General features: G+C 40.9%; 1 protein-coding gene across 11 annotated transcripts; it reads left to right on the top strand.

Moving 5' to 3' along the window:
- Positions 1 to 3,558: 3,558 nt before the first annotated feature.
- SSBP1 (single stranded DNA binding protein 1) lies at positions 3,559 to 20,320 on the top strand. 11 transcript variants are annotated; one of them, XM_086688426.1, is made up of 10 exons: positions 3,608 to 3,675; positions 4,340 to 4,406; positions 6,890 to 6,950; positions 7,545 to 7,685; positions 7,891 to 7,984; positions 9,460 to 9,548; positions 13,939 to 14,012; positions 15,316 to 15,404; positions 17,176 to 17,258; positions 20,007 to 20,320. In XM_086688426.1, the coding sequence occupies exons 2-7, from the start codon at positions 4,383 to 4,385 to the stop codon at positions 13,980 to 13,982; spliced, it is 453 nt and encodes a 150-aa protein (XP_086544552.1). In that variant the 5' UTR covers positions 3,608 to 3,675; positions 4,340 to 4,382; the 3' UTR covers positions 13,983 to 14,012; positions 15,316 to 15,404; positions 17,176 to 17,258; positions 20,007 to 20,320. The 11 variants fall into 11 exon arrangements, with proteins under 11 accessions (XP_086544511.1, XP_086544552.1, XP_086544566.1 ...); XM_086688440.1 differs by having other exon boundaries at positions 7,897 to 7,984; positions 13,939 to 15,404; XM_086688431.1 differs by lacking the exon at positions 15,316 to 15,404.
- The last annotated feature ends 5,575 nt before the right edge of the window (positions 20,321 to 25,895 follow it).

Raw genomic sequence — 25,895 nt, 5'->3', positions numbered from 1 at the left:
CAGGTTGATTTTTTAAAAATGATTTAACAACAAAACATAGCCATAATAACTAATAACTGAAGTATTGCTAAAATTGCTTTTGAGCCACTTTAAAATAGATGCTAGTAATCCATTTAGATAGGAAGTGCTGTAATTTTCCAACCATTATCATGAGGCTAGAGAAAAACTGATTTAGAAGCAAAGTGAAAACCTGATTAAAAATTCCAAAAAATGTTTTTCTACAGCAATAATATTGTCCAAAGCTTCCTATCTGTGATAAAGCATTACCAGCCTTAATCTCTACCACTCATAGCTGCTCATAGCTGAGACTTTTTCTAATTTAGAGGGGAAAAAAAGGCATGGCCAAAGATAACTTTGTGGCCTTGGGCATCTATGAGATACTTCTCTTTCTCAGCTAGCTCTGCAAAGGATGAGAGCCCTCGATTATTCCACTGCTGCCGGGGGTAATGGGAGCTGATTAAAGCTGCAATGTTGGGGCGCCTGGGTGGCGCAGTCGGTTAAGCGTCCGACTTCAGCCAGGTCACGATCTCGCGGTCTGTGAGTTCGAGCCCCGCGTCAGGCTCTGGGCTGATGGCTTGGAGCCTGTTTCCGATTCCGTGTCTCCCTCTCTCTCTGCCCCTCCCCCGTTCATGCTCTGTCTCTCTCTGTCCCAAAAATAAATAAACGTTGAAAAAAAAAATTAAAAAAAAAAAAAGCTGCAATGTTATCTGTCAATACTTTTCAGCACTGAGAAGGCCCTTTCTGGGTCCATGGATGAACGACAAAGTCTCCAATTATGCAAACTGGAGATTCTTGAAGGGGTATCTCTATTATGAAAATGCATTCAGCCATTCTTCCAGGTCCCTGATTTTTTTGTTGTTCGTTTTTAGTTTTCTAATTTCAGGCTTATTTGAACATCCTTCTGCATTCTTTCTATTTTTTCTTCCTATTTCTTTGTTCTGGCCTGTGACCAGAACCCTTTTAAAGCCTCTCCTTGATTTAAAGCATGATTTTTGACAAGATATTCACAAGGTCCCTGTCCTCTAATAATTCACAGTCACTGGGGAAGAGGAGGCACCTTCATGGTCATCTAAATTATAACACAAGATAAGCTGTGTGTAAAAAAAGTGAAATGCGAGAACAAAGTAAGGACTTTATTTGAGTAGAAAATTTTGAAAGTATGGAGAAGGGCATTTCAGACCCTGAGGACAGTGAGAGCAAAGCAATGCTGGAGGATTTGTTGTGGGGAAGGAAGATCGAGTAGAAAACAGGAAAATGCTTTATCTCCATTCGTCCATGACATTGTATATTTTATACATTTTAATGTTTTTGCTTATCAAGAAAAAGGAAAGTAGAAGCACTTGCAACTGTTTCAACAGTCTAAGGAGCATGTGTATTGGTAAATCCTGTGTGAGAACTGAGATTAGCTTAACATGCTATTTATGTAGATTAAGATGTTATTTATAAAGTTATGAGTTTGCCCAAGGCTGTCTGTTTTTAACTGGTGTGACCCTTTCTTAAAATTATTTATTTTGAGAGAAAGAGAACATGCGAGTGCCCACAGGGGAGGGGCAGAGAGAGAAAGGGAGAGAGAATCCCAAGCAGACTCCACACTGCCAGCACAGAGCTCAATGTAGGGCTCGAACTCATGAAATATGAGACCATGACGGGAGCCCAAATCAAGAATTGGATGCTTAACTGACTGAGCCACCCAGGCACCCTTTCTGCTTTTTAATTTGAAACAACCGTTTTCATACTCCTCACTCAAAAGTATGTGCAAATAGAAAGAGGGAGATGTCAGTGGAATAATGAAATAACTTATAGGGCTAAGTGAGTGGATATAGACAAATGCATGTAGGTGATCAGGGAGACGTTTTTTAAAGATGATTCCAAAGTTCAAGTCTGGGAGAATGTTGGTACCATTAAAATAAACAAATAGCTTAGAAGGGAAATATTGGCTTTGGAGGAAAGGATGAATTTAGTTTTTCATTTGACTCAACTGTTCAAGTAGAAGTTGAGATTTTTAAATAGGAAATCATTGGAAGGCACTGGCAGTAGTAACATAGGTGGTGGGGTGTAGGATGATCAATGTCTGTGCAAGGCCTGAAGGCAGTATAACATGCTGTTTCAGGAGCTAAACATTGAAATAAAATGGTAAAAAAGGTAACATGGGAGATAAACATCTAGGATATGCCGACTATTATTTTCTCCTTTAAGGGCATATTTTCTCCTTTAAGGCCAAAAATGGGCCAATGGAGGATTCAAGTAGGATCCCAAGAAGGTGATTTGCTTGTTAGAATGATCTGGAGGGGGGCGCCTGGGTGGCTTAGTCGGTTGAGCATCCGACTTCGGCTCAGGTCATGATTTCACGGTTTGTGAGTTCGAGCCCCGCATCGGGCTCTGTGCTGACAGCTCAGAGCCTGGAGCCTGCTTCTGCTTCTGTGTCTCCCTCTCTCTCTGTCCCTAACCCAGTTGCATTCTGTCTCTGTCTCTATCAAAAATAAATAAACATTAAGAAAAAAAAAAAAGAATGATCTGGAGGATACTTTCATTTTCTAGAAGTTGGACAGTACCAGGACCAGCAGAGGAGAGGCCTGTATCCTGCAATCTGTGGGGCCCCCATAACTTCTTCCTAAGCAGGGCCAAGATTAGAGTGAAGGAGGCAAAATTTAAGGGTGCTAAGAAACACAGCAATCAAGATCAAGGACACTTTAATGCAATATTTAAAAAATATTAAAATTAATGAAAAAAATCCACAATGAACAAAATATCAGAATTAAAAAAAAAACCCACAAGATCAGTAAGCTGAAGTTAACTAAAACTAAGTTTGCAACTTGGTCAAGAAAAATCATCAGACATGGCAATTCCTGCAATTGGAAGTCAGATAAGCAAAGAAGTAGATTTTGTAAATACTATTGATCAATTTACTTCTGTTAAGGTCAGTAAAGCTACTGTAACTTCTGTTTTTGGTATAAATAGAATATTTAAAGTTAAAATAGTGTTGTGAGTTTTAATATATCTACTCTTCAAATTTTCCATATTTCTTCAAGTACTTTAATGCTCTGGGATTTTTTTTTGTTTTTAATATGTAAAAACGTGTATCGGTGCACCCATTTTTTCTCGTGCCTCAGATCCAACGTGGCTCAGATCTTGTGCTTAATTAAAATTTTGGCTTTTTTGTTCACCACTGATTTTTTGCATTAATTTTGTCTTCTTGAAATATTATTTTGATTGCCAATTTTTTGTCACCCCCTTAATTTTTTGCTCTCAGTTCCTGCTCTACTTCTTTTTCTGGTTTCCTTACTGCTTTAGCAGGCTTGGACCTTTCCAGTCTTTCCCAGGAACCAGCCATCCTTTGTTTCGTCTAACTCGCCCCCTCCTGGTCCAAGCTGGGAAGCTTGTGAAATAATTTCATTTCATTAGAAACTTCAAATCAGCTCCACTCACCACCCGGCGGCGTTGCTTCTCTGCTCCCGCCGGAAAAAAAAAAGCTCCCGGAACTACCGCATTAAGGAGGCTTGCTTTCCGCGGCGCTAGCCGGAGCATTTCTACAGACGCACACCACAGACTTTCCGTTTTCTTAACCCTATCGCGTTGCTTGCGTCGCCTCTGTATCCGGAAGTGGTCACCTAGCTCGAGGTTAGTTCGGGCTAGAGCGTCCGGTGAGGGTGGAGGGAGCCACGAGTTCTTTGCTAGGTGTGCGTGCAGCTCTTTGTGGTTCGGGTGGTGGTGCTGTGTCGGTGTCTTGGCTTTTCTCTTCGCACCCATGCGGAGGACTTCAGGGTTTTCTGTCACCTCCCTGTCCCTTTACGTTGTTGGTTGGGAGCGCCACCATTGAGAAAGGGCGCCCTCCCATCCCCGGCGGTGAGGCCGGGGAGTCCAGGGCTCTCCTTGGTCTTTGCTAACGGGTTTGGAGGCAGTAATTTTTGGAGCAACAAGTTTCGGATTTAAGTCCCTTGGTGACATTCTAATACTGAGCCCTTACCATGTGTTAGGAACTAACTTAGAAATGTTGGTTGTGGCAGTGAATAAGTCAGACAAAAATCCCTGCCCTAAAGGGGCTTGCAATTTAAAGAAATTTGGAAAGTCGGTGGAATGCACATGGGAATAAATCAGAAAGTATTTTCTGTATGGTTTGGAGGAAGAGGAAGCCAAGGGGAATAAAAAAAAAGACAGTAAAGCGTTTTGGGGGGTTGGGGGAGTCCTAAAATGTGCAGGGATGTTGATGTTTATGGTCGCAAGACCCACCGCATGAAAATTACGAACGCAGTTAGGCATTTAGGATTAGTGAATTTGTGCTCTTGCTGTAAGATGCGTTTATTTTTTTTTTTCTCTCCCTCTCTCTCTCTCTTTTTTTCAGAGGAAGACCAAAGACTAGGTTGTAGGAAAAGCAAATAGAAGCCATGTTTCGGAGACCTGTATTACAGGTAATCACTTTTCCTTCTTAGTGTTGAGATGCCTTATTATCAACCATAGTGATCAGATTTCTACAGGCTTTTGACTGCAGAGGCAAAAGACCTTTGAGCCCACCTACTTTATGTGTACTCCTTTGATAGAGAGGATTGGGGGTAGATTTTCCTTGTGTCAATAATGTTTACTAAAACAAAACAAAAATTTCCCACCAGTATATAATGGGAGTCATGATATTTTATTTTATTTTATTTTTTTATTTTATTTTATTTTAAAATTTTTTTAACGTTTTATTTATTTTTGAGACAGGGAGAGACAGAGCATGAACAGGGGAGGGTCGGAGAGAGGGAGACACAGAATCTGAAACAGGCTCCAGGCTCCAAGCTGTCAGCACAGAGCCCGACGCGGGGCTCGAACTCACGGAGATCATGACCTGAGCCGAAGTCGGCCGCTAAACTGACTGAGCCACCCAGGCGCCCCAGTCATGATTTTTTAAAATGTACTCCTTGTATTTTGGTCAGTTAGGGAGCATTTAGTGTCCTTAGCGATCTAGAGACTATGAGGATCATTTCCAGCATTTTTCTATGAGGCATGTGGTTCCTTTTTGACCACCTACCTCTTGTTGTCAGCCTTCCACCCCTCATCTCCCTGTACTGAGGAGTGTAGCTCACGTCACCCCATCATGACAAATGTACAATGTCCACAGTTCCTTCTCATTCTACCAGTCTGACTCCTCATTTCTTCAGACACTCTAGCCAGCCTTCAGCCTACCTAGACTACCCACTTTCCCGACTTAACCACGTTTGGGCTGCCACTTTGTAGATTCTTTTTTTTTATTATTTTTTTTATTTTTATTTTTTTTTTTAACGTTTATTTATTTTTGAGACAGAGAGAGACAGAGCATGAACGGGGGAGGGGCAGAGAGAGGGAGACACAGAATCGGAAACAGGCTCCAGGCTCTGAGCCATCAGCCCAGAGCCCGACGCGGGGCTCGAACTCAGGACCACGAGATCGTGACCTGAGCTGAAGTCGGCCGCTTAACCGACTGAGCCACCCAGGTGCCCCTGTAGATTCTTTATAACACCTCTTACTTCCCATCCTGTTAAGACTAATGAAGAAGCTGTTCCTCTGTGAAACCTGTTCTCATCTCCCTCCCTCTACTATAGAATTAACTCTGTATTCTTGGATCCTCACTTTAACCTATACAGAGTTTTAACGTTTTGTGTGTGTGTGTGTGTGTGTGTGTGTGTGTGTGTGTGTGTGTGTGTGTAAACGTGAAACAGAAAAGTTAACGACTGTCTTAATGCTTTAAGAAATCTTTAAAGCTAGATGTAAAAGTTAAGAATTTAATTTTAAAAATTATCCCAGTTAATTCTTTACCTATTTCTGTTTTTCTAGTAGGTCTTAATTTTCGTTTGCCCAAAATGAGACATATTATCCTATAAGACTTAGGAGCTCTGGCTCACCTCAGTACTTAAATTGGTACAATTCTAGAAGTATGACACAAGTACTAGTTTGCTTGAGTCTTTGCCGTGTTATAACTCCATCTTTATTTCTTAACCACCTGCCGCTCCAAAACACAGTGGTAGGATTCCATAGTCAACAGTATTCCAGGAATGGCTGTTCATTTGGTTGGTGGATGTTTGCTTTTTATATTAAAAGTGCTACCATATGATACCTGTTTCTCTGATGTAATGGTTAGCTCTCTGAACGTTGAAATCAGCAATGTGCCTGGTGACCTGTGCTCCTACCATGGCAGTAGCCCTTGAACAGAATGTCCTTAAGGAGGCAGCAGAAGGCGGCGGGAACAGTGGCAGCCTTGGTGTTGGATGGCCCTGGGTTCCAGGCATGACTTGCCAGTTACTTCCTGTAGGATTTTGGGCACTTTACTTAATCTCCCTAAGTTTCATTTTTTTCATCTCCAAAGTAGGGATAATTTTACACAGTGTATGCATTTATTCTGAGGATTAATTTGTAAGAGGTAAAGCACTTAGCTGGTCTTCAGTAGTGATAACTGCAAGATCATTGAATGCCGCCACCAGTTTGTGTCAGTTACTGCCTTCCTCTGACAGACTGACTTGAATAGTCCTATTTTGTACCTTATCAGAGAATCAGATTTGTCTTAGACTTTTCTCTTTGGTCTATCAAAAGCATGAATTTTTCCAGCATATATATGATTTGACCTTTTTTTGCACAACTATGGAAGCACCATAATCAGGAGGGTTACCACGAAAGAACCAGGAGAGGATTCTAAATTAGCTTTCCTGGGCATGCCGTCTGGCTCTGTGTACCTTTGGGCTTCTGTAGTAGATGGCCCTCAAGCATTTGCATGGTCCTCCTGGCACTGTGGTGGGGGGACAGTGAAGGGCACTGCTTGTGTTCTGGGCGTGAATGCTGTAGGACCTGCCAACCAAATGGTGACTGAGTGTGAGCAGGTCTTCTGTTTGGGTTTACCTTTCCCCCCGAATTAAAACCATTTCACTGATTTATTCTCCTTTAGGTGTTTCATCAGTTTGTAAGACGTGAGTCTGAAATAGCCAGCAGCTTGGTTCTTGAAAGATGTAAGTAGTGGCTAATTTCCAAGTTTAAAGTATGTTGTTTGTTCTTAAATGTGTGGTAGAAGAGGTGCACTGGTTGCGTTATACGCAGGTAATCGTCATGCCTTTGGCTCCTTTTGGGCTCTCCACTCTTGGCCTTGCCCCATCAGGCTGCAGGGGCCTTCTAGAATCTCCTTGAGTCCTATCTGGTTATCTAATTCTTCCAAGGTCATGTGCTATTTGGCTGAGAGAGTGAAACTTTGTGAAAGCTCTTCTTTCATGGAGTAGTCCTGTGTATTTATAAAGATTTTCAGATCTCAGATTTGTTTTTTTAATCTTATGGTTTTTTTTTTTTTAAAAAAAGGTATTTCAAAGAATTTAAGGTAAAGTAAAGAACTTAGTGTTTGTTTGTGGGCTACTTTTTCAAAGAATATTTTCTCCTTTCTTGCCAATCCTCTTTTCTCTCCCATACGGCCTTTATTTGTCCCTTCAACTTACCTTCTGAACGTGTAGAACTTGGGTTTTGCTCAATGCTGAGATTGAAATTGAAGTAATATTTGTAGCTGTTCCTCTTCTGTACCTTTCTGTCAAGCTCCTTTTATTTACACGTTGTTTCAGCTCTGAACCGTGTGCAGCTCCTTGGGCGAGTGGGTCAGGACCCCGTCATGAGACAGGTGGAAGGGAAGAACCCGGTCACAATATTTTCTCTAGCAACGAATGAGATGTGGCGGTCAGGGGAGAGTGAAGTATACCAAATGGGTGAGTGTACAGACTGGGGTTTTAATTGTATCAGCAATAAATAGACATTATTCTCAGCTAATTAGATATGAGGTGCTTTTAGAAAGAATCTTCTCTGATTCTGTGCTTTTCTCTTCGAAATTGTGACGTTGGTTTTGCTGGGCATGTTGTCTTTTGGCATTGGTTTGGTCTGCTGGCGTTTATAACCACATTTTCTATTCTTGAGATTTAGGTGATGTCAGTCAAAAGACGACATGGCACAGAATATCAGTATTCCGACCAGGCCTCAGAGATGTGGCGTATCAGTATGTGAAAAAGGGGTAAGTTGAGAAAGAAGGATCTTACAGATTGAATGGTTTAAAAAAACTGGTAACAGGTGTTCTCAGGGAATGCCTACCTCCTTTATTCTAATAACTCTGTGTTAACTCGATACTTATTCGGAGCTTAGTGTTATGTGCACGGTGTGTCGCCGTGTGTCTAATTCAGAGATGTATAGAACATGGTTTTGCTTGCTAAGAATTTATAATTTAGGCCAAATAACAGGTATACATAAACAGAAGCAGATGAGGCAAGAGAGAAGGCAAAGTGTACTGAGCACCGTATGAGCAGGTGCAACCCATGCTGTTAGGAGTTCCTATGCCACCGCAGCCAGGGATCCCCACGGCGGGTGTCTTGCCTCTTGGCATCTGCATGGAGTCCTTAGTACAGGATCTGGAATGTGTGTGTAGCCTGGCACAGGTGAGGTATTATGGCAGTGTTCACAGCTGTTGTTTTATATTTGGTAATTTTAGTTTGGCTCCCTTTTGGAATGCTTAGTGTATAGATAAAACGTGTCATTTCCAAACCCGTGGAAAGACAAAAGCGTATGTTGAACAGCAGTTGTATTCATAGTTAATGTATTTAGAAATGTGCTAGTTTTATAGAAGTAAAATAGATTTCATGGAAAACAATTTCAGGAATAACTAAAATTTCTGTTTCTTTTCAATAAACTGTGTTCCTTTTTTTCTGTTTACTTTCTTAGTCCTTTATATATGTATGTATAAATTTGTGCATCTACACATACGTATAAATACAGGAAATTTCAAGGAAAATATCTGTTTGCGGTTTATGTGTATATTCAACACCCGATCACTTTACCAGTTTTGTCTCCTATATTATGCTTTTTTGGTAAGGGTAGACTGAAAATAAATGCTAGCATGCATTTTCTATCCTTTAAAATCAGAGTTATGGTTGTCTTCTAGTTCAGCCTTCTAAACAATGCAGAAATGGTCTTAGTGATTAAGTCTAAGTGAAATACTACACCAAAACCTCTGTTTTGAATTTTAATAATCTAAGTCCCTGGAAAATAAATTCATGAACGTGACTATGGAAAGGAACTGAAAAATAAGTGAAAATCAACAAATCTGTTAGGGGGTCAAAAATAAAAGGTGAAGAAAAATGGCAGATTGGAAGTCAGTCCCAGAGATTTAAAGGATGCCACTATGTTGCTCTTCCATTTCATGGTCTTTTAAAAAAAATTTTTTTTAAGGGGGAGAGAGAGAGCTTGTGTGCACATGCACGCTCAAGCAGGGGAGGGGCAGAGGGAGAGAGAATCTCAAGTAGGCTGCATGCTCAACGAGGAGCCCAACGTGGGGCTTGATCCCACAATCCTGGGATCATGACCTGAGCCAAAATCAAGAGTCAAGATGTTGGTTCTGTATTCATCCTCAGTGTGTACTTGTTCCTGCTCTCACCTGACTCTCTTTTCAAACAGATTAGAATCTCCGGACTGAAAAGTGAATTTTATTTTTATCAGGTCCCGTATCTATGTGGAAGGGAAAGTCGACTATGGTGAATACACAGATAAAAACAATGTGAGGCGACAGGCAACAACAATCATAGCTGGTAAGAAGCTTGTGGTAACAGCTGTTCCCTCCTCTCTCTTCCCTTATAAAAAGCTTGGCTTCTTATAAGTAACTTTAACAGGGACTTTGGGTACAGATGCTGAGATGGTCAGGCAACTCACCGTGAGAATTGCGAGTGTGGCTCAGGGATTTGCTATGGTTTCTACAGTTCCTTCAGAAAATTCTCTCTGTGCTCACTTTCATTTCACAAGTAACTTTTGAGTAGAGTGTCTGTTGGTCCTTACTGTTTGAAGTAAAAAAAACTTTAGTGTCTGAGGACATGGCCTAAACAGGCAGAAGCCTGTGCCAAGGTAAAGTTACACCGCCGTGAGGGGCATTAGACATTTGTGCAGATTTATTGAGAACCTGCTCGGTGCTGGACATGATGATTTAAAAAAAATTTTTTTTTTAATGTTTATTTTTGAAAGAGAGACGGAGAGACAAAATGTGAATGGGGGAGGGACAGAGAGAGGAAGGGAGACACAGAATCCAAAGCAGGCTCTAGGCTCTGAGCTGTCAGCGCATAGCCCAATGCGGGGCTCGAACTCGTGAACCGTGAATCATGACCTGAGCTGAAGTCGGATGCTTCAGTGACTGAGCCACCCCGGCACCCCAGAACATGATGATTTTTAAGTTCCTAAGAAAATGCAAACAATGTAGGAAACATGGACACACAAAGCTTAAAGATTAAGAAGATACCTCCTAGGGGCGCCTGGGTGGCTCAGTCGGTTGGGTGTCCAACTTTGGGTTGGGTCATGATCTCATGGTTCATGAGTTCTAGCCCTGCGTTGGGCTCTTCTGCTGTCAGCGGAACCCACTTCCGATCCTCTGTCCTCATCTCTCCGTGCCCGTCCCCTGCTCATGCTCTTGTGCTCTGTCTCTCAAAAATAAATCAAAACATTAAAAAGAAAAAAAAAAGAAGATATCTCCTAGAGCAGAGTTTTCAAACTGTTTTGAAAATTCTACAAGAAGTTTGAAAAGATATAGTTCTTTTGGACATACTTAAGTTGACGTAAAAATCTTTTTTCAATAAGAAGTTGTTACCCTGAAATGTATCAGTGGCTGTAAATACCATAGCAGTTTGATACTCATCATTTTTTTAAAAAAATTCAACAAGCTCTTAAGCATTTGGAAATTTTGTTATTTCTTGTTCTCCGAACTTGTTTTTCCATTTTCTCCTAAGAAAGGTATTTTAACATATATTGTACAATTCAGAACTTTTTATTATTCATTGTATTATGTTTGTAACAAAAATACATACCTAAATAGAAATTTTAAAACATTAAAAAAGTTATGTGATATTAAGGCTCTAAATGTTACATATTTTTTGATTGGGTTGTCATTATAGTTGTTTTTAGAACATATGTGACCAAAACAATTTTAATATATAAATATGAAAACTGAAATTTTATTAAAAATACACTTTTTAATGAGGAAGATGGTTCTTTTTTTTTTTTTAACCTCTTGGAAAAATTAATAAGACAGTTGTTAAATGTTAATTTTGTTCTTTTGTTTGTTTTTATGGATGTAAATACTGAGAAACCTAATTTTTTTTTTTTAATAAGTAGATGGGAATGAAAGAAAGTAATGTCTCAGTGTTTATGAACTTTTGAGATACACCAATGTTAGACATCCTTTAAAAATTGATTTTTTTAAATTATGGAAAACGTCAAACATACACAGATATAGAAAAGTAAAAAAAAGGAAATGTATCATTTGGCTTCAACAGTTACCAACTGATGGCAAGTGTGATTTCTTCTATAGCCCCAACCCACTTTTCCTCCACTTGGATTATTATTATTTTTTTTTTATTAAATTTTTTTTTAACATTTATTTATTTTTGAGACAGAGAGCGAGCATGAACAGGGGAGGGTCAGAGAAAGAGGGAGACACAGAATCTGAAACAGGCTCCAGGCTCTGAGCTGTCAGCACAGAGCCCGATGCGGGGCTTGAACCCACGGACCGCGAGATCATGACCTGAGCCGAAGTCGGACGCTTAACCGACTGAGCCACCCAGGCGCCCCTACACTTGGATTATATTGAAGTGAATCTCAGACATTATATTATTTCATCCATAAGTGTTTTCAATAGGTATATCTGAAAGATATGGATTCCTATTTAAGGCATAACTACTATGCTGTTATCACACCTAATATTAAGAAATTATTTAAATATTTTTACCAGACATCACAATGTTTAAATTTTTTTGATTGCTTAATAAATACGAGTCCATACACTGTATTACATGGCTTATATCTTGAGTCTCTTTCTTATTTTTTTTAAGCAGCAAATTTATTTTCTCATAATTCTGGAGGCGAGAACTCTTGAGAACTTAAGTCTCTTTTAATTGGCAGATTTTCCTTTTATCGTTCTCTTTTACTTTGCTCCAGAGTTCATGTCTTAACCATATTGATAAGTTCTAATTTGTTGTAAATAATAGTCAAAAAATATATTCTCTTACTGGTTTCTTTGAATGTGTATTGACCTTGAAAACCAATATAATTATCTTTGTACCCTAATCAGACCTTAGATGAGGTCCTTTGTGACCATTTTGCTTCCATAATTTCTTGAGTGTCTTGACAGTATTTCATTTCTGGATGCCCTAGTCTTCCTTGAGCCATGTCTCCAGAGATACCTACCTGTTCAAAATTTTTTTCTGGGGGTGCCTGGGGGGCTTAGTTAAGTGTCCGACTCTTGATTTTGGCTCAGGTCATGATCTTAGGGTTGCGAGATTGAAACCCGTGTTGGGCTTCCCGCTAAGCTTCGAGTCTGCTTAAGATTCTCTCCCTTCTCCCTCTGCACCTCCCCTGCTTGCACATGCATGTGCATTCTCTCTCTCTCTCTCAAAAAATAACAATAAAAAAAGTAATAGACTTTTATGTGGAAACGTGGAAAACCAAACTTTCTTTCCTTCCTTCCTTGTTTCCTTCCTTCCTTCCTTTTTCTTTCTTTCTTTCTCATTCTTTTTCTTTTCTTTACTTTTTTTTTCTTTCTTTTCTTTCCTTCCTTTCTTCCTTCGTTCTCCACACTGGGCATGGAGGCTTGTACTCACAGGTTTGAACTCACAATCCTGAGTTCAAGACCTTGAGATGGGATCAAGACTCAGATGCTTAATTAACCAGCTGAGCCACCCAGGATCCCCCAAACCAAACTTTCTAGTAAAATAATTGAATAAAAGAATTGAATTGAATTTCTTTATCAATTTTGTGTTTATTTTATCAATTATGTGTTTATTTAATACTTTCATACTCTGTTGTAAACCAAAAGTGTGGGTAAACTTTGGACTGTGTGAATTATTCTGAACCAAACCAGCTACTCAGTAGAAACAGTTCAGATTATCTGCCATTTTGTTTTCTTCTTGTAACTAGTATTCACCGCATGGGTGAGTTGATTGAGCTTTTAAAGTGGATTTATGGCTAGTAGTAAAAATGAATAGATGTTTAGTAACATTTGAATTGAAAGAAATAGAGTTTAAATTTGGTTGCTTGGTTTTGTAGGTCATGTTTTTTCCTCCTAGGGATCCATGTCTAGAACTTAATCACCAGTGGATGGCACTCTTGCCATTTTACGCTGTGGTGTCTGTTCTAATCTCTTCTGAAATAACCGTTCTTTACCAAAATATTCTATTTTTAGAAGACTAGTCATAAATACTGTCATGTAATAGCCACTTTTTAAGTAATCTTAAAGTTACGAGTATCTAGATCTTTTCAAGTTATACAGGAAGTATTACTACTTTTCCTTTGCCTGTCCTGAACTAACTCTGTCTGGGACAACGTTTTAAGTGCAATGTCTGATGTTCTTGTATGAGAATGCTCTCTCTGTGATATGGAGTAGTAAAAGTTTTCCCAAGAATGAGTATATAAAAATCAGGGTGTTTTAAAATTTAAAACTAGAATGTCTTCTGTGTGAATGATGCAGCCTACTTAAAAAAATCAATAAATCTGTGTTTGCTAACAGGCCATACGTTGGACCTTGTCCTCTCTCTACCTCCAGCATGTGTAGCATTGTGCCTAGGCCCTCTTGTGTGTGTGGATGTGCTGCCTGGTATCATGGCATCGATCAGAGCATTGCAAACTTTGAAATCGGTGACTAGTTCTTTTGTAGCAAGTTACTGCCAGGCGGTTATAACTGTGTTCAGGGAAGACAGGAACTATCACACGTCTCCCGACAAGGTCTGAGTTGTTGAAAAATAGCTGAAGCCCAGCTTTTAGCTCCATTTTCCCTGTTGTTTATGCCGCTAATGAACACAGCAGGAGCTACTTCACATTTTGGGAATTTTTCTCAAGTCCTTTAGTTAACAGCATTTAAGTTTGTGTGTATTATAGAGGAGTGATTAATTGAGATGGAGAAAGAGTTCTGAAAATAATACTTCTGCTTTGGCTTCTTTACAGATAATATTATATTTCTGAGTGACCAGACCAAAGAAAAGGCATAGAGTGGACGATTCTTCTTTGGCCATTGTTTGGTACGGTCTCATTTCCAAATCACGTATAGTCTTTATAGTTCCTAAGGACAAGAATTAAAATATTCTTTTATATAAAATGAGTAATAATACTTTTGACTGTTCCTCCCCCTTGTCTCATAAACCTTGGTAGCTAATTGTTTATTCTTTTAGGGATGGTTTCTGTGTACAAGAGTATAAAACAGATGAACTCGGGTTCATCTATGTTATGGCAAAAGGATAGGTGTCCTTTGGGATGGCCTCTTGCTTTTTATACACGCTTGTATTATAGTACTGATCCAGCCACTAAATATTCTATGTCAGGCCTTTATCCCATGGTTGTGAATAATGATTTTCTTACTGTTTATAAACTAAATGGCGAGGACTGTATGTTTTTTGTTTCCTGCACCTTAACCAGTGCTTGGCACAGAATAGGTACTCGATAAATGTTGACAGATGAATGATCCCAATGGGATATTAAGCTTCAGCCCAAACTGAAGGGGGTTGCTGAAGAGGGGTTGGTATCTAACCTAAACCTAGCTTTAAGACTAACCGACTTTCTTCACATCTTTTGTTTTTGGACAGATTTCACTAGTAGCACTTATGAAATAGAGTTTATCAATAGTAGAGACCCAAAATATAAGTAGGGATGAACTAGTTCATTTCCAGGTGATGCCACAGGGGCTCTGGTTCCACTAGTTTCTGTCTTTCTAAGCCCCATTCTCTATCCTTTTAGTCTCACCCAGAGCTTGGGGGAGTCCCCTAAACAACCTTTGACATTGCCTCTGTAGGTTAGAGCCTGAGGTGTGACATTTTCCTTTTATTTTTCCACCTGGTCTCTTGATGCACATACAAAGATCATTGTGTACACACGATTACTTTCATTATGAGATTCTGGAAATTACAGAGTACTAGTAATTTCCTAATAAGTATTACATAAAGTAAAGTCTGTTTTTCAGTGCCTCTTGTACTTTTTAGGTTTGCATCAGACCTCCACAGGTCTGCTAGCTGGCTGTGCCTGTTTAGAATTGGCCACTGTCGAGCTGGTTGTCCAGTTCAAGTTGTAGCAGTCCCTCATTCTGTCTCGGCCACTCAGGCTCCAGCTTTGCCTCCAGCCCAGCCTGTTTTTTGGTGCCCTAGACTACATGTCTTGTCCCCTGTGCCCGAGAGCAGGGTGCTGACTGTGGTTTAGGTCATGCTGGACTGTCACGGGTTCCCGGTTTACATGCTGCCTTATGGACCCTCACCTGAGCCCCTTTTTGCACTTATGGTACAGTTGGGTCAGGGTAAAGATGGAATTCTTCAGCTTTTCTCTCTTCTTGTCCAGGAACAGTAGAAAAGGAATTGCCGTTTCCTCATATCAGCCGTCTTTTTTCCTGCAGCTGGGACCATTAATCAGTACATGAACTCTGCTTTGTGAGTTTATACGTTAAAACTGTCTGGTGATGTAGCCCTCACTTCTTTATGCCACATTCCTTAAGGAAAATGTAGATAAAATTGATCTTTGGGCAACTTTTCGTTAGCAAAAGCTGCTTTTATACTCCTTAAAAGTTGTGAGAAGTTCTGCAGATTAGTATACCTGTTTAAATAGTGTGATGAATCTGTGCTTTGGGAAGGTAATAGGTGAACAGACCAATTCAGTGACCAGCCCAGAGCAGCTCTGAGTCCAGGGCGCAGGGGCAGAAAGGTGCGCCCCGCCGGATCCCTGTGAGCCGAAGGCGTCGCCGCCCTCCCGCTGCAGGTTGCCTGGAAGGCTCTGAGGTTGGGCAGCAGGGCCTTCAGAGGCGGGTGTTCGGTGCAGAGGCCTCGGCCATGAGGCTGATGGTGCAGATGTGAGGTCTGCAACTGGGCAGCTCCCAGAGCATGGACTCTGCCCTTCCCTTCCTCGGGCAGCCCTGGGTGCTGAGAACTCTGCACCTCTCCCAAGCTGGTCTCGGAGTAGATGTGTGGAACCTGGTAGCTTTAACAGTCGGTCAGGGTCTTGTAGCCCCACGTTTTGTGTCTTGCATTCCCTTTGTCATCTTTTCACGGTGTCAGGGAATATTCCTGTGGAAAACTGCCGTGTGACTTTGATTTTGGGATTCCATGTCGGGTGGGAAGATGAGTAGGATACACGGAGGTGTGGGAGAGAAGGTAGCACACGTGTGGTGCTCTCCCATTTTTGAAAAAGAAGTAATAGGTATGAATATATGTTTAGTAAAAGTCTGGGAGGAGAAACATCAAAAGGTTGTGATGATCTCTGGATGGGGGGATTATGTGTGAGTGTCCTTATTATTATTACTGTTTTTTTAGCCTTGAGCTTATATTACTTTTGACAATAAAAACCAAATAAACTGTTTTCACTTTTGGAAAACAAAAATCTTTCCATTATTTCCAAGTCAGGCTGGACTGCTGATTGACCTTCATTTAGTACTTACTGCTTCCTGTCCTAGAGGCGAACAAGATATCTTTCATGTATTTCCCTCCATTGTCGGCATCTTTGTAGTGCATGCTCAGATACTTCACTTACCTTTTTTTCCCTTCTTTTTCTTTTCTTTTCCTCTTAATACGTGTATAACCTACAACAATTGACTTTAAAGACCAACCCGTATGAGATCCACTGTTTGCTGTCAGTAGTTTTCAGAGTCATTCATTTCTTAAAAACGACTGGGCAGTTAATCCAGAGACATCCAAAAATACCAAAGACATGTTTTTGTGGCTGTTTTGGGGATTTCTTGTCATTGCCAACTGGGTTGCAGCCTAACCTTTGCAGCTCAGGAGGAATTATTGGTGGTTTCCCTTTGTTCCCCAAAGAGATTGTGCAGTTCTTGAAGGTGGGGTTATCTTTTACTCAGACTACCCGTTTGTCCCCGTCCAGCTTAGCCTAGCAAAGTGACATTATAGGGCTTTCAAAATGTTTGGTTGGATTGCACCGAAACATTGACATGAAAATGAAGGCAGGCTCACTTTACTTATTTTTCTGTCAGGGTTTGCATTAAGTGCTGTGAAGCTTGGTGGGAGTAACAGCAAGCAAATCATTCTAGAAAACTTCGTGAGTTACAGAGAAATCTCTTAGGGAAAACAGTTACCATACTGAAGGCTGACCTTTTTGTGTATATACTAGGTGCCAGGCCCTGAGCTCAGTGCTTTTTATCATTGTCTCATTTCACTATTACCCTAAGAAGGTGGTATTATCCTGATTTTGCAGGTGAGGAAACCTGAAACTGCGTGGTTAAGTAACATGTCAAAGTCATGCAGCTTATAAGAGGCACAGCTGGAGTTTGAGTTTAGGTATGTGAAGTTTGCATTTTGTTCTCTGCCTACAGTCTGCTTCCCACTGCGTCCCACCTCCACTGGCCCAACTATCCAGAACCCCCACTGCTAACTTTTAGCCCTGCAGGGTGTGTCTAAGTCACCCTGGGAGTTCCAGTACATCATAGGTTTTGGCTGGGGTAGAATTAGGGAGAAATACCACCACCTCTTTATTCTTTCTCATTTTCAGTCTGATGATCCTATAGGAAATAGATCACAGTTAATTTTTCTGCTAGGTTATCTTTACTGATTCCTCTTGATCCCTTGTTATCAAGCCATGTTTCTTTACTGGTTAAAATAGGTTAGGGCGTCTCCTCCTTTCATTGTTCCTTCTGATTGTTTCCTTCCTACTGAGAGTTGAAACTGTCAGCAAGATTGTGCAAGAATTTGACAGGCTCACTTTTTAGAGAATGAGACTGTTGGCAGGCGTCAACGGCGTTATACCCCCCCTCTCACTACTGTATATGTCCTTGTGCTGTTCCCACAGTCTGTGATAGGATGGTGTGTAGCTTTTTAGGTTGTCCCAAGTCATGCAGACACAATAATGAAATTTCTCTTTTTTGTCTGTACTCTTCATCCGTTTGCTTTGGACCTCAGGGTGGTGTTTGTCCATACAGGTCTACACCTTAACATTTTGCGGTTTTCCTGCCTCACCTGTCCTTTGAAAAGGTGGTTTAACTTAATAGTCGTGTTAGTCGCACAGCCTGGATTTGCTTCACTTACCACCTGAGTGACCTCTGCTGAGTTTCTTAACTTTCCCTGCCTCGGATTTTTTGTCGTTTTGTTTTCCTGTGAATAAAACAGGGATGATAGTAGTCCTACTTCATAAGCCTGCTGGGAGGAACATAATGAATAATACATATAACTTACTTGGCACATACTAACTGAACCCAGTGCTCAGTGCCTACTGGCCATTATTACTGTTGTTTGTAGTTACTTTCAACAAGGCATATCCCTTTCAGTCACCATGCCCATCTCCCCAGTCTCACGGGACACTTCTGGGAGCCTGTAAACTTTAGATTAGTTTATTGTACTTGACCTTCCTTGTTGTTAATGTCTGTGGATTACTGAGAACATAGTCCACTTTAGTAGTGTTTTTTGGTTTGCTTTTAATCTTCCGTGGCTATTTACAGTTAATCTGAGCATCTTTTTAAACTTGAAAGTCACTTGGGCATCTGCTTTAAACCTTGCAAGCATACAGGCCTGGATATAGGGATAAATATAACAGGATTACTGCATTGAAGGGGCTCACAATCTAGGATGATGGGGGCTGGATGGGGAGGACAGAGGCAGGAGCCTGTGTACAAAGCGTGCTGTGGTGTGAGGAGTAGTGTACTGATGGTAGAAATAAAGTCCTGTGGACACAGATGAGAATAGTTATAGATTGGTTTTCAGCAGAGGAAACAGCATGAACAAAGGTCCAGAAACATAAAAGCATATGGATCCATGAAAGATAAAACATGAAAAAGGGGTTGGGGCTGGATCATAAAGAGCCTTGAAAGCTTACACAGGACTTTGGCAGTGGGGAGCTGCATGTTTTGAAATGGACGTATCAGAACTGTGCTTGAGAAAAGTGAAGGCCTGTGAAGGGTTAGAAGTGGGGAAAGCTTGCAGGCCGTCAGGAAGCTCCTGCAAGAGCCTCGAAAGGTTAGCAGAGTGTGCATTACAGGGGACATGTGGGGAGTTTGGGGTTCACGGTTCGTTCACTGTGCAACGGTTATGTGCCAGATCCCGTGCTGCACTCCAGGTTAGGGATACTGAGAGCATGGAACTCCTGTCCAGGACACCCTGGGGACAGTAGGTGCTGGTGGGAAGAGAAGGGCCACGAAGAGATCATTCTGAAGCTGCTCGGGCAGCTGTGTGGATAGTGACGTTTTGTTTCTGAGACTAAGAAACATGAACGTGGGAACAGGTGTGAGGAGAGGGAAGATCAGGAGTAGTTCTGAACATAATTGAGTTGTAGACTTCCTGGCTTCTATTTGATGATTAACGAGTGGAGCTCAGAAGAGAAGTTGAGACGAGGGACTCTTTTTCTTCTGCCAAACACATTTTAAGCATATTTTGTGAGATAACAAATGTTGCCAGGATTCCAGCTTTCTGCTGTGGAAAACCGTATCGTGGGAGAGGTCTCCAGGGCTTACCTATTTTACAATGTAGGTGGGATTTGTGTTAATCCGGTGTGGTAAGATGACAGACATAAAGAAACTGTCTTGAAAGAGGAGTTTATAAAAGTTGCCAAGAGGAGGGCACATGCCACACCACTAGAGCCACCGGGGGAGCCCCAGGGCAGGCCTAAAGCTTTTATCGTGATTTTCGTGGGACAATGATTTTCACCAGGCTCCGGGTCGAAGGCGGGGGGTCTCTAGTTGTCTGGTACCTTTGAGCAGAGAAACAGTGTTCTGGACTGCAGGAGCCTGATAAAAGGAGGCTGATGGCAGGTATGGAATCAGGATTGGCTGGTTTGCATATGAAAGACATGCTCTTGGGCAAGTGTTTACTATTTCCAGGAATTAGCTAATGTTGGGAAGGACTTAGTTCCTCCCAAGGTCTGCCAGCCTCCAGGATGTCAAAGCATCATAAAATACAGAAAATAAGAAACATGATGAATACACTGCCCAATATCCATTATTATCCTTTCTACAGAACCCATTAATTTACAGAGCCCATGTTTTATTGGGGGTGACAGTGTGCACGGCTGAAATACTGCATTCCTGTTCTCCTTTGCAGTTAACTGTTGCTAAGGGGGTAGAAGCAGACGCCATTTGGTGGTGCTTCCAGGAAAGCCCCTTAAATGATTAGCTCTGTTGGGAGGCTCATCCTTTGTGCTTCTCCAGACCCTCACCTGGCTTTTTCTGGTCTGAAATGTGGACATGATGGCTGAGAGTCTCCAGTAGCCATTTTAGACCACAAGACTATCTGCAGGATGGAAGATGGAAGAGGCTGGAGTCCGTGATGACCATGGAACCACCATCGCGGTCCTGGACAGTCTACCTCTGGACTTCTTTGGGAGACACAAATAAATCTCTACCTTGTTTAAGCCACTTATTTGTGCTTTGCATTTAAACCTAATTCTTACCAATTCACACATTCTTTATCTCCGTATACACAATTCATTACTTCAGTTCTTTCTCTTCTAAGACCGTTCACTACTGGTAGAAGTAAAATATCACCTCCACTGCCACAGTCTCTCAGACTTTTAACCTCGGTCTCATTCTTAATTTGGGGAGGGACTGGGACATAAAATGTACAGGGATCCTTAGCAAATACCTTAAAAAGGGTAAATACAAACTTTTTTTTCATCAAATAGTTTAATTTTGCCAGAAGCCTGAAATGAGGACCCTTAGTTAACAGCCCCTTGTTTACTAAGGTAGCACGTAAATAAGAACAGAAGTACTGACCTTCTGCTTCTCCTGGCAGTATAGCAGACTAGCTAATCTGGAGTGAGGAGGTGTCCCACTGCAAAATAACCAGATCCTAAGTATGACATGGTTTTTATTGCATTCTAGGGAATCTAAGTTCGGGCCGCCATAACAAAATACCACAGAGTGGGTGATTTAAACAACAGACGTTTTGCGATTCTGGAGGCTAGAAGTCTCAGAACGGGGTGCAGGATGGTTGGTTTCCTGGGAGGCCCATGTTGCTGGCTTATAAGTGGCTACCATCTCACCGTGTCCTCACATGGCCTCCTATTTGTGCTGGCAGAGCGTGAACTCTCTGGTGTCTATAAGGACACTAATGCAGTTGTGTCAGGGCCCCACCCTTATGGCCTGGGTTCACTTTATCTTCTTACTGGCCCTATCTCAAAATGTAGTCACATTGGGGATTAGACTTCTATATGTGAATGTTGAGTGGACACAGTTCAATCTGTAGCATTGGGCTTGCAGGAAGAAAGGGACTTCTTCAAGTGACAGGTTCTAAACTAAATGGAAACGAGCAATAAGTAGGCGACACACTGAAAAAAGGGAGTTCCCTGATGACATGCTAATATTGACATCGTGGTTTGGAGATAAAAACAAAGGATATGTGTCAAAGGTGTGCCTCAAACAGACTTGAAATTAGAAGAGCATTTTTCATAAAATGAAAAAGGCAAGGATGTCTTATCACTACTTCTCTTTGACAGGTTGTTTGTACTGAGGCTTTAGCAAGCATAGTTGGGAAGGAAAGAAAACGTATTAAGATGGAAAGGAAGAAAGTCACAAATGCTGTGATTACACAGAAACCATGAAAGAAAAGAATCTGTAGATGAGTAATTAAAAGTTGCTGGAAATAAGATCAGTTTACAAAAGTCAACTGCAAACAGCAGTGAAGATGCCATATACCAGAGCATCAGAAAATGAGTCTTCCAAGAGTGTGGTCTCTGTGGAGCACATTATGAAACTTGATTGAAATACATTAAAAGAAGACTAAACACGTTGGTAAATCATGTTTATTGTAAGCATCAGTCATGTAAAGATCTCAACCCTCCCCCACGTGGATGTTACAGATCAAAACAAAAATTCCCAGTTTCTTGGGGGCAACTGGACAAGTTGACTCTAAAGATGCGTTGATACTCAAAGGTCCAAGATCACACAACATACTTCTGAAGAAGAGTGAGATGGGGGACTTGCTCTGCCAGTTGGCAAGCCTTTTTAAAATGAAAACTATAGTGATAAAAAACTGTTCTATGGATACAGGAATAAACAGGGCAGTGGTGTAGCAAAGAGAGCCCAGAAACAGACCATGCACATGTAGAAAATGATAAAAGTGGCATAGATCAGTGGGTCTAGATTGTTTCAATTATGCCAGGGAGATTTGTTATCCATGCAGAAGAAAATGAAATCAGATATCTACACCTTACGCAAAGATCAATTCTTGGTGATTTAAAGACATTTGTGAAAGGCAAAATGTTAAAAATTTTGGAAGAAACTATACTACAATGTCTTTATGATCTGGTGGCATAGAAATTTTCTCTTTTAAACAAAAATGTAAATACAGAGAAGAGGGATACATTTAACTTAAAAATAACTTGTTTATAGAAAGTCACTGGAAAGAAAGCAAAATGACAAGTCACAAACTGGAGAGAAGATATTTGCAATCATATAACTGAAATATAACTTAGAATATATAAGGGTTACAAAGCAAAAAAAATACAATCTAGAATATAGGAAGGCCTACAAAGCAACAAGGAGACAGCCGGTTAGAAAAATGGGCAAAGACACAGAGGCTGTGAAATATAAATAATCCATTCATATGTGAAAAAGTGGTCAACTTCATGAATAAGGAAAACCACTTGCAATGTTGTGGATGGGGCTAGAGTGTATTATGCTAAGTGAAATAAGTCAGAGAAAGACAAATACCGTATGATCTCACTCATGTAGGAAGGGGGAAAAGAAAAAAAAGGGAAACAAGCCGTAAGAAACGCTTAATGATAGAGAACAAACAGGGTTGCTGGAGGGAGGTGGGTGCAGGATGGGCTGGATGGGTGATGGGGATTCAAGAGGGCACTTGTGATGAACATTGGTTGTTGTATGTAAGTGATGAATCACTGAATTCTACTCCAGAAACCGCTATTGCACTGTATGTTAACTAAAACTGAAACAAAATGTTTACACATATATTGTATATTAAATGCGCTTATTGTATTCTCAATTGTTTACTTTCCACTTGACTCTCCATATGGCTTGTCAGGCCTGTAGTTTCTTGTTCTTTCCACCTTGTTTTGATTTCCTACCTTCCCAATATGTTAACTTAAACATTAAATGTACTTCCAATATTTGAAAAAATAAATAAAAATAATCAAGGAAATGCAAACCAGAAGCTGCAATGAGATTTCATTTTAAGCCCTCCACACTCGCAAATTAAAACACATTTGATAGAACAGGGTGTGAGGGAGGATATTGTATACCAGTGGAAACTTACGTGCTGGTGGGGAGAGGGTAAATCGGCACCTCCTTTTCAGAAAACATTTTGGCATTAATTTGTGTTGAAATTTCATGTAGTTATTTCATCTTAAAAAAATTTTTTTTAACATTTATTTTTGAGAGACAGAGTGAGACAGAGCATGAGTGAGGCAGACAGAGGGGGGACACAGAATCGGAAGCAGGCTCCAGGCTCTGAGCAGTCAGCACAGAGCCTGACATGGGGCTCGAACTTACAGACCGTGAGATCATGACCTGAGCCGATGATGGACACCCAACCGACTGAGCCGAGGCGCCCCTGTAGTTATTCCATCTTTAAGGTACACCTATGGGAAGCTCTTGCCCCTGTGGCCCAAGAAACCTGTCCAAAGGTGTTCTTAGCAATAATGTACATAATAGCACAACCAGCAAGCCAGAGAATGGGTAAATAAATGCTCATAGGATGGAATACAGCTGTGTAAATGAGTTAACAGCTATTCCAGTAATAAAAATAACTTTTAGAAACAATGTTGAGTCAGTGGCAGTTAAAAAAATTAAAACTTGAGCTAAAAAAATAAGCTTGCTTTAGAAAACTTATTTTTTCAATATATATTTACCGAAGTTTTGCTGTGTGTCAAGGTCTGCGCCTAGGGCCTGACGGTTCAGTGAGTAAAGCACTGATATGGGAGAATTGTTAATAGTTACTTGGAGTGACAGGCATGTGCCAGGATTGTCCTAGACAACCTGGGAAATACCATTCTTCTTGTAGGAGTTTTATATAGCAATGAGAAAAGTCCAAAAAATAACTCTAGGACTTCAATCTAGGTTGTCTGGACCACAAGCTAGCTGGGAAAAGGCTTTCTTTCACTTCTCCCACCCAAAAGTGCTTCGCATAAGCTCAGTTGCCACAGAACTTGACTCTAACACCAGCGGGAGCTGTAACGTCCTGTGGGCTCCGAGTCTGCGTGTGTCGGCCCGCTGTTTTCTCAGACAACTCTTGTAAATAGCTGGCTTCCCAAATCCAGATTTTCTGGCACTAAGACTGTTTTCCTACTGACAAAGTTGTTTTCACACTGTTGTTACAAGAATTGTGAGAACAGCAGGGAGGGTGAGACACCTCCATTGGCATACGAAAGTACGCTGCTAACCGAACTGTGCTCCGTGTAATCATAGGAGGATGAAGAGGAGCCATGCTTTTATTTCTGCTGTTGATAGGAGTTTTCTCTTACTCCAGTAAAGCCTGTTCTTTAACTCAGACCATATGATATGGCAGAAATTATTGTGAGTCCTGACGCATGCAAGAGGACATGCAGAAGAGATTCTCAGTGTGCGATATGAGGAGTTTATATTTTGGGATAGTTGCACTGGAAAACCATTGAAGTGTTTCAAGTAGTGGAGTGCGATGATCTGATTTACATTTTAAAGTCATTCTTGTGGCTCTATGGAGAAGCTGTTCCAGAGGAAAAGATGAGAAGTGGAGAATGAGTTAGAGAGAGAGAGACCGTGAGTGGGGAAAGGCCAGAGAGAGAGGGAGGAAGACACAGAATCCGAAGTAGGCTCCAGGCTCTGAGCTGTCAACACAGAGCCCGACATGGGCTCGAATTCACGGGCCGTGAGATCATGACCTGATCTGAAGTCGGGAGCTCAACAGATTGAGCCACTCAGGCGCCCCCAGGATACGTTTTGTGATTACAATGGAGACATCATTGATAGATTGATGTGGGAGAGAATCAAGTTAATCCTTAGGCGGTGCCTGATTTGAGCAATTGGGTGGATGATGTTGCCATTTGCTGAAATAGGGAGGATTGAGGGTAAGAGATAGTTTTGTTTTTTTAATGAGAGTAAATTGAGAGTTTTATTTTGGACATGTTAAATTTGAGATGTCTGTGATAGTGTCAAGTAAAGTTATATAGGTGGATATGGGAGTATATAGCTCAGAAGAGTGTATGGCATGAAGATGTACATTTTGGACTTAACAATTTAGGATTTTTTAAAAAGCTTATGTCTATTTATAGTGAGAGAGGGAAAGAGAGAGAGTGGGAGAGCACAAGTGGGGTAAGCAGAGAAAGAGGGAGACAGCACAAATCCCAAGTAGGCCCCATGCTGTCAGTATGGGACCTCATCAAGATAAAAAGCTTCTGCACAGCAAAGGAAACAATCAGCAAAACTAAAAGGCAACCAACGGAATGGGAGAAGATATTTGCAAATGACATGTCAGATAAGGGGTTAGTATCCAAAACCTATAAAGAACTTATCAAACTCAACACCCAAAAAACAAATAATCCAGTGAAGAAATGGGCAAAAGACATGAATAGACACTTCTCCAAAGAAGAGATCCAGATGGCCAACAGACATGAAAAAATGTTCAATGTCACTCATCATCAGGGAAATAAAAATCAAAACCACAATGAGATACCACCTCACACCTGTCAGAATGGCTAACATTAACAATGCAGGTAATAATAGATGTTGGCAAGGTTGCGGAAACAGAGGATCTCTTTTGCACTGCTGGTTATAATGCAAAATGATGTAGCCACTCTGGAAAACAGTATGGAGGTTCCTCAGAGAATTAAAAATAGAACTACCCTACGACCCAGCAATTGCACTACTAGGTATTTATCCAAGGGATACAGGTGTGCTGTTTTGAAGGGGCACATGTACCCCCATGTTTATAGCAGCTCTATCAACAATAGCCAAAGTATGGAAAGAGCCCAAATGTCATTGACAGATGAATGGATAA

Source organism: Puma concolor, chromosome A2 (assembly GCF_028749965.1).
Source record: "Puma concolor isolate L17-30 chromosome A2, mPumCon1.1.hap2, whole genome shotgun sequence".
Taxonomy (NCBI): domain Eukaryota; kingdom Metazoa; phylum Chordata; class Mammalia; order Carnivora; family Felidae; genus Puma; species Puma concolor.
This window is presented reverse-complemented; position numbering and strand designations above follow the sequence as displayed.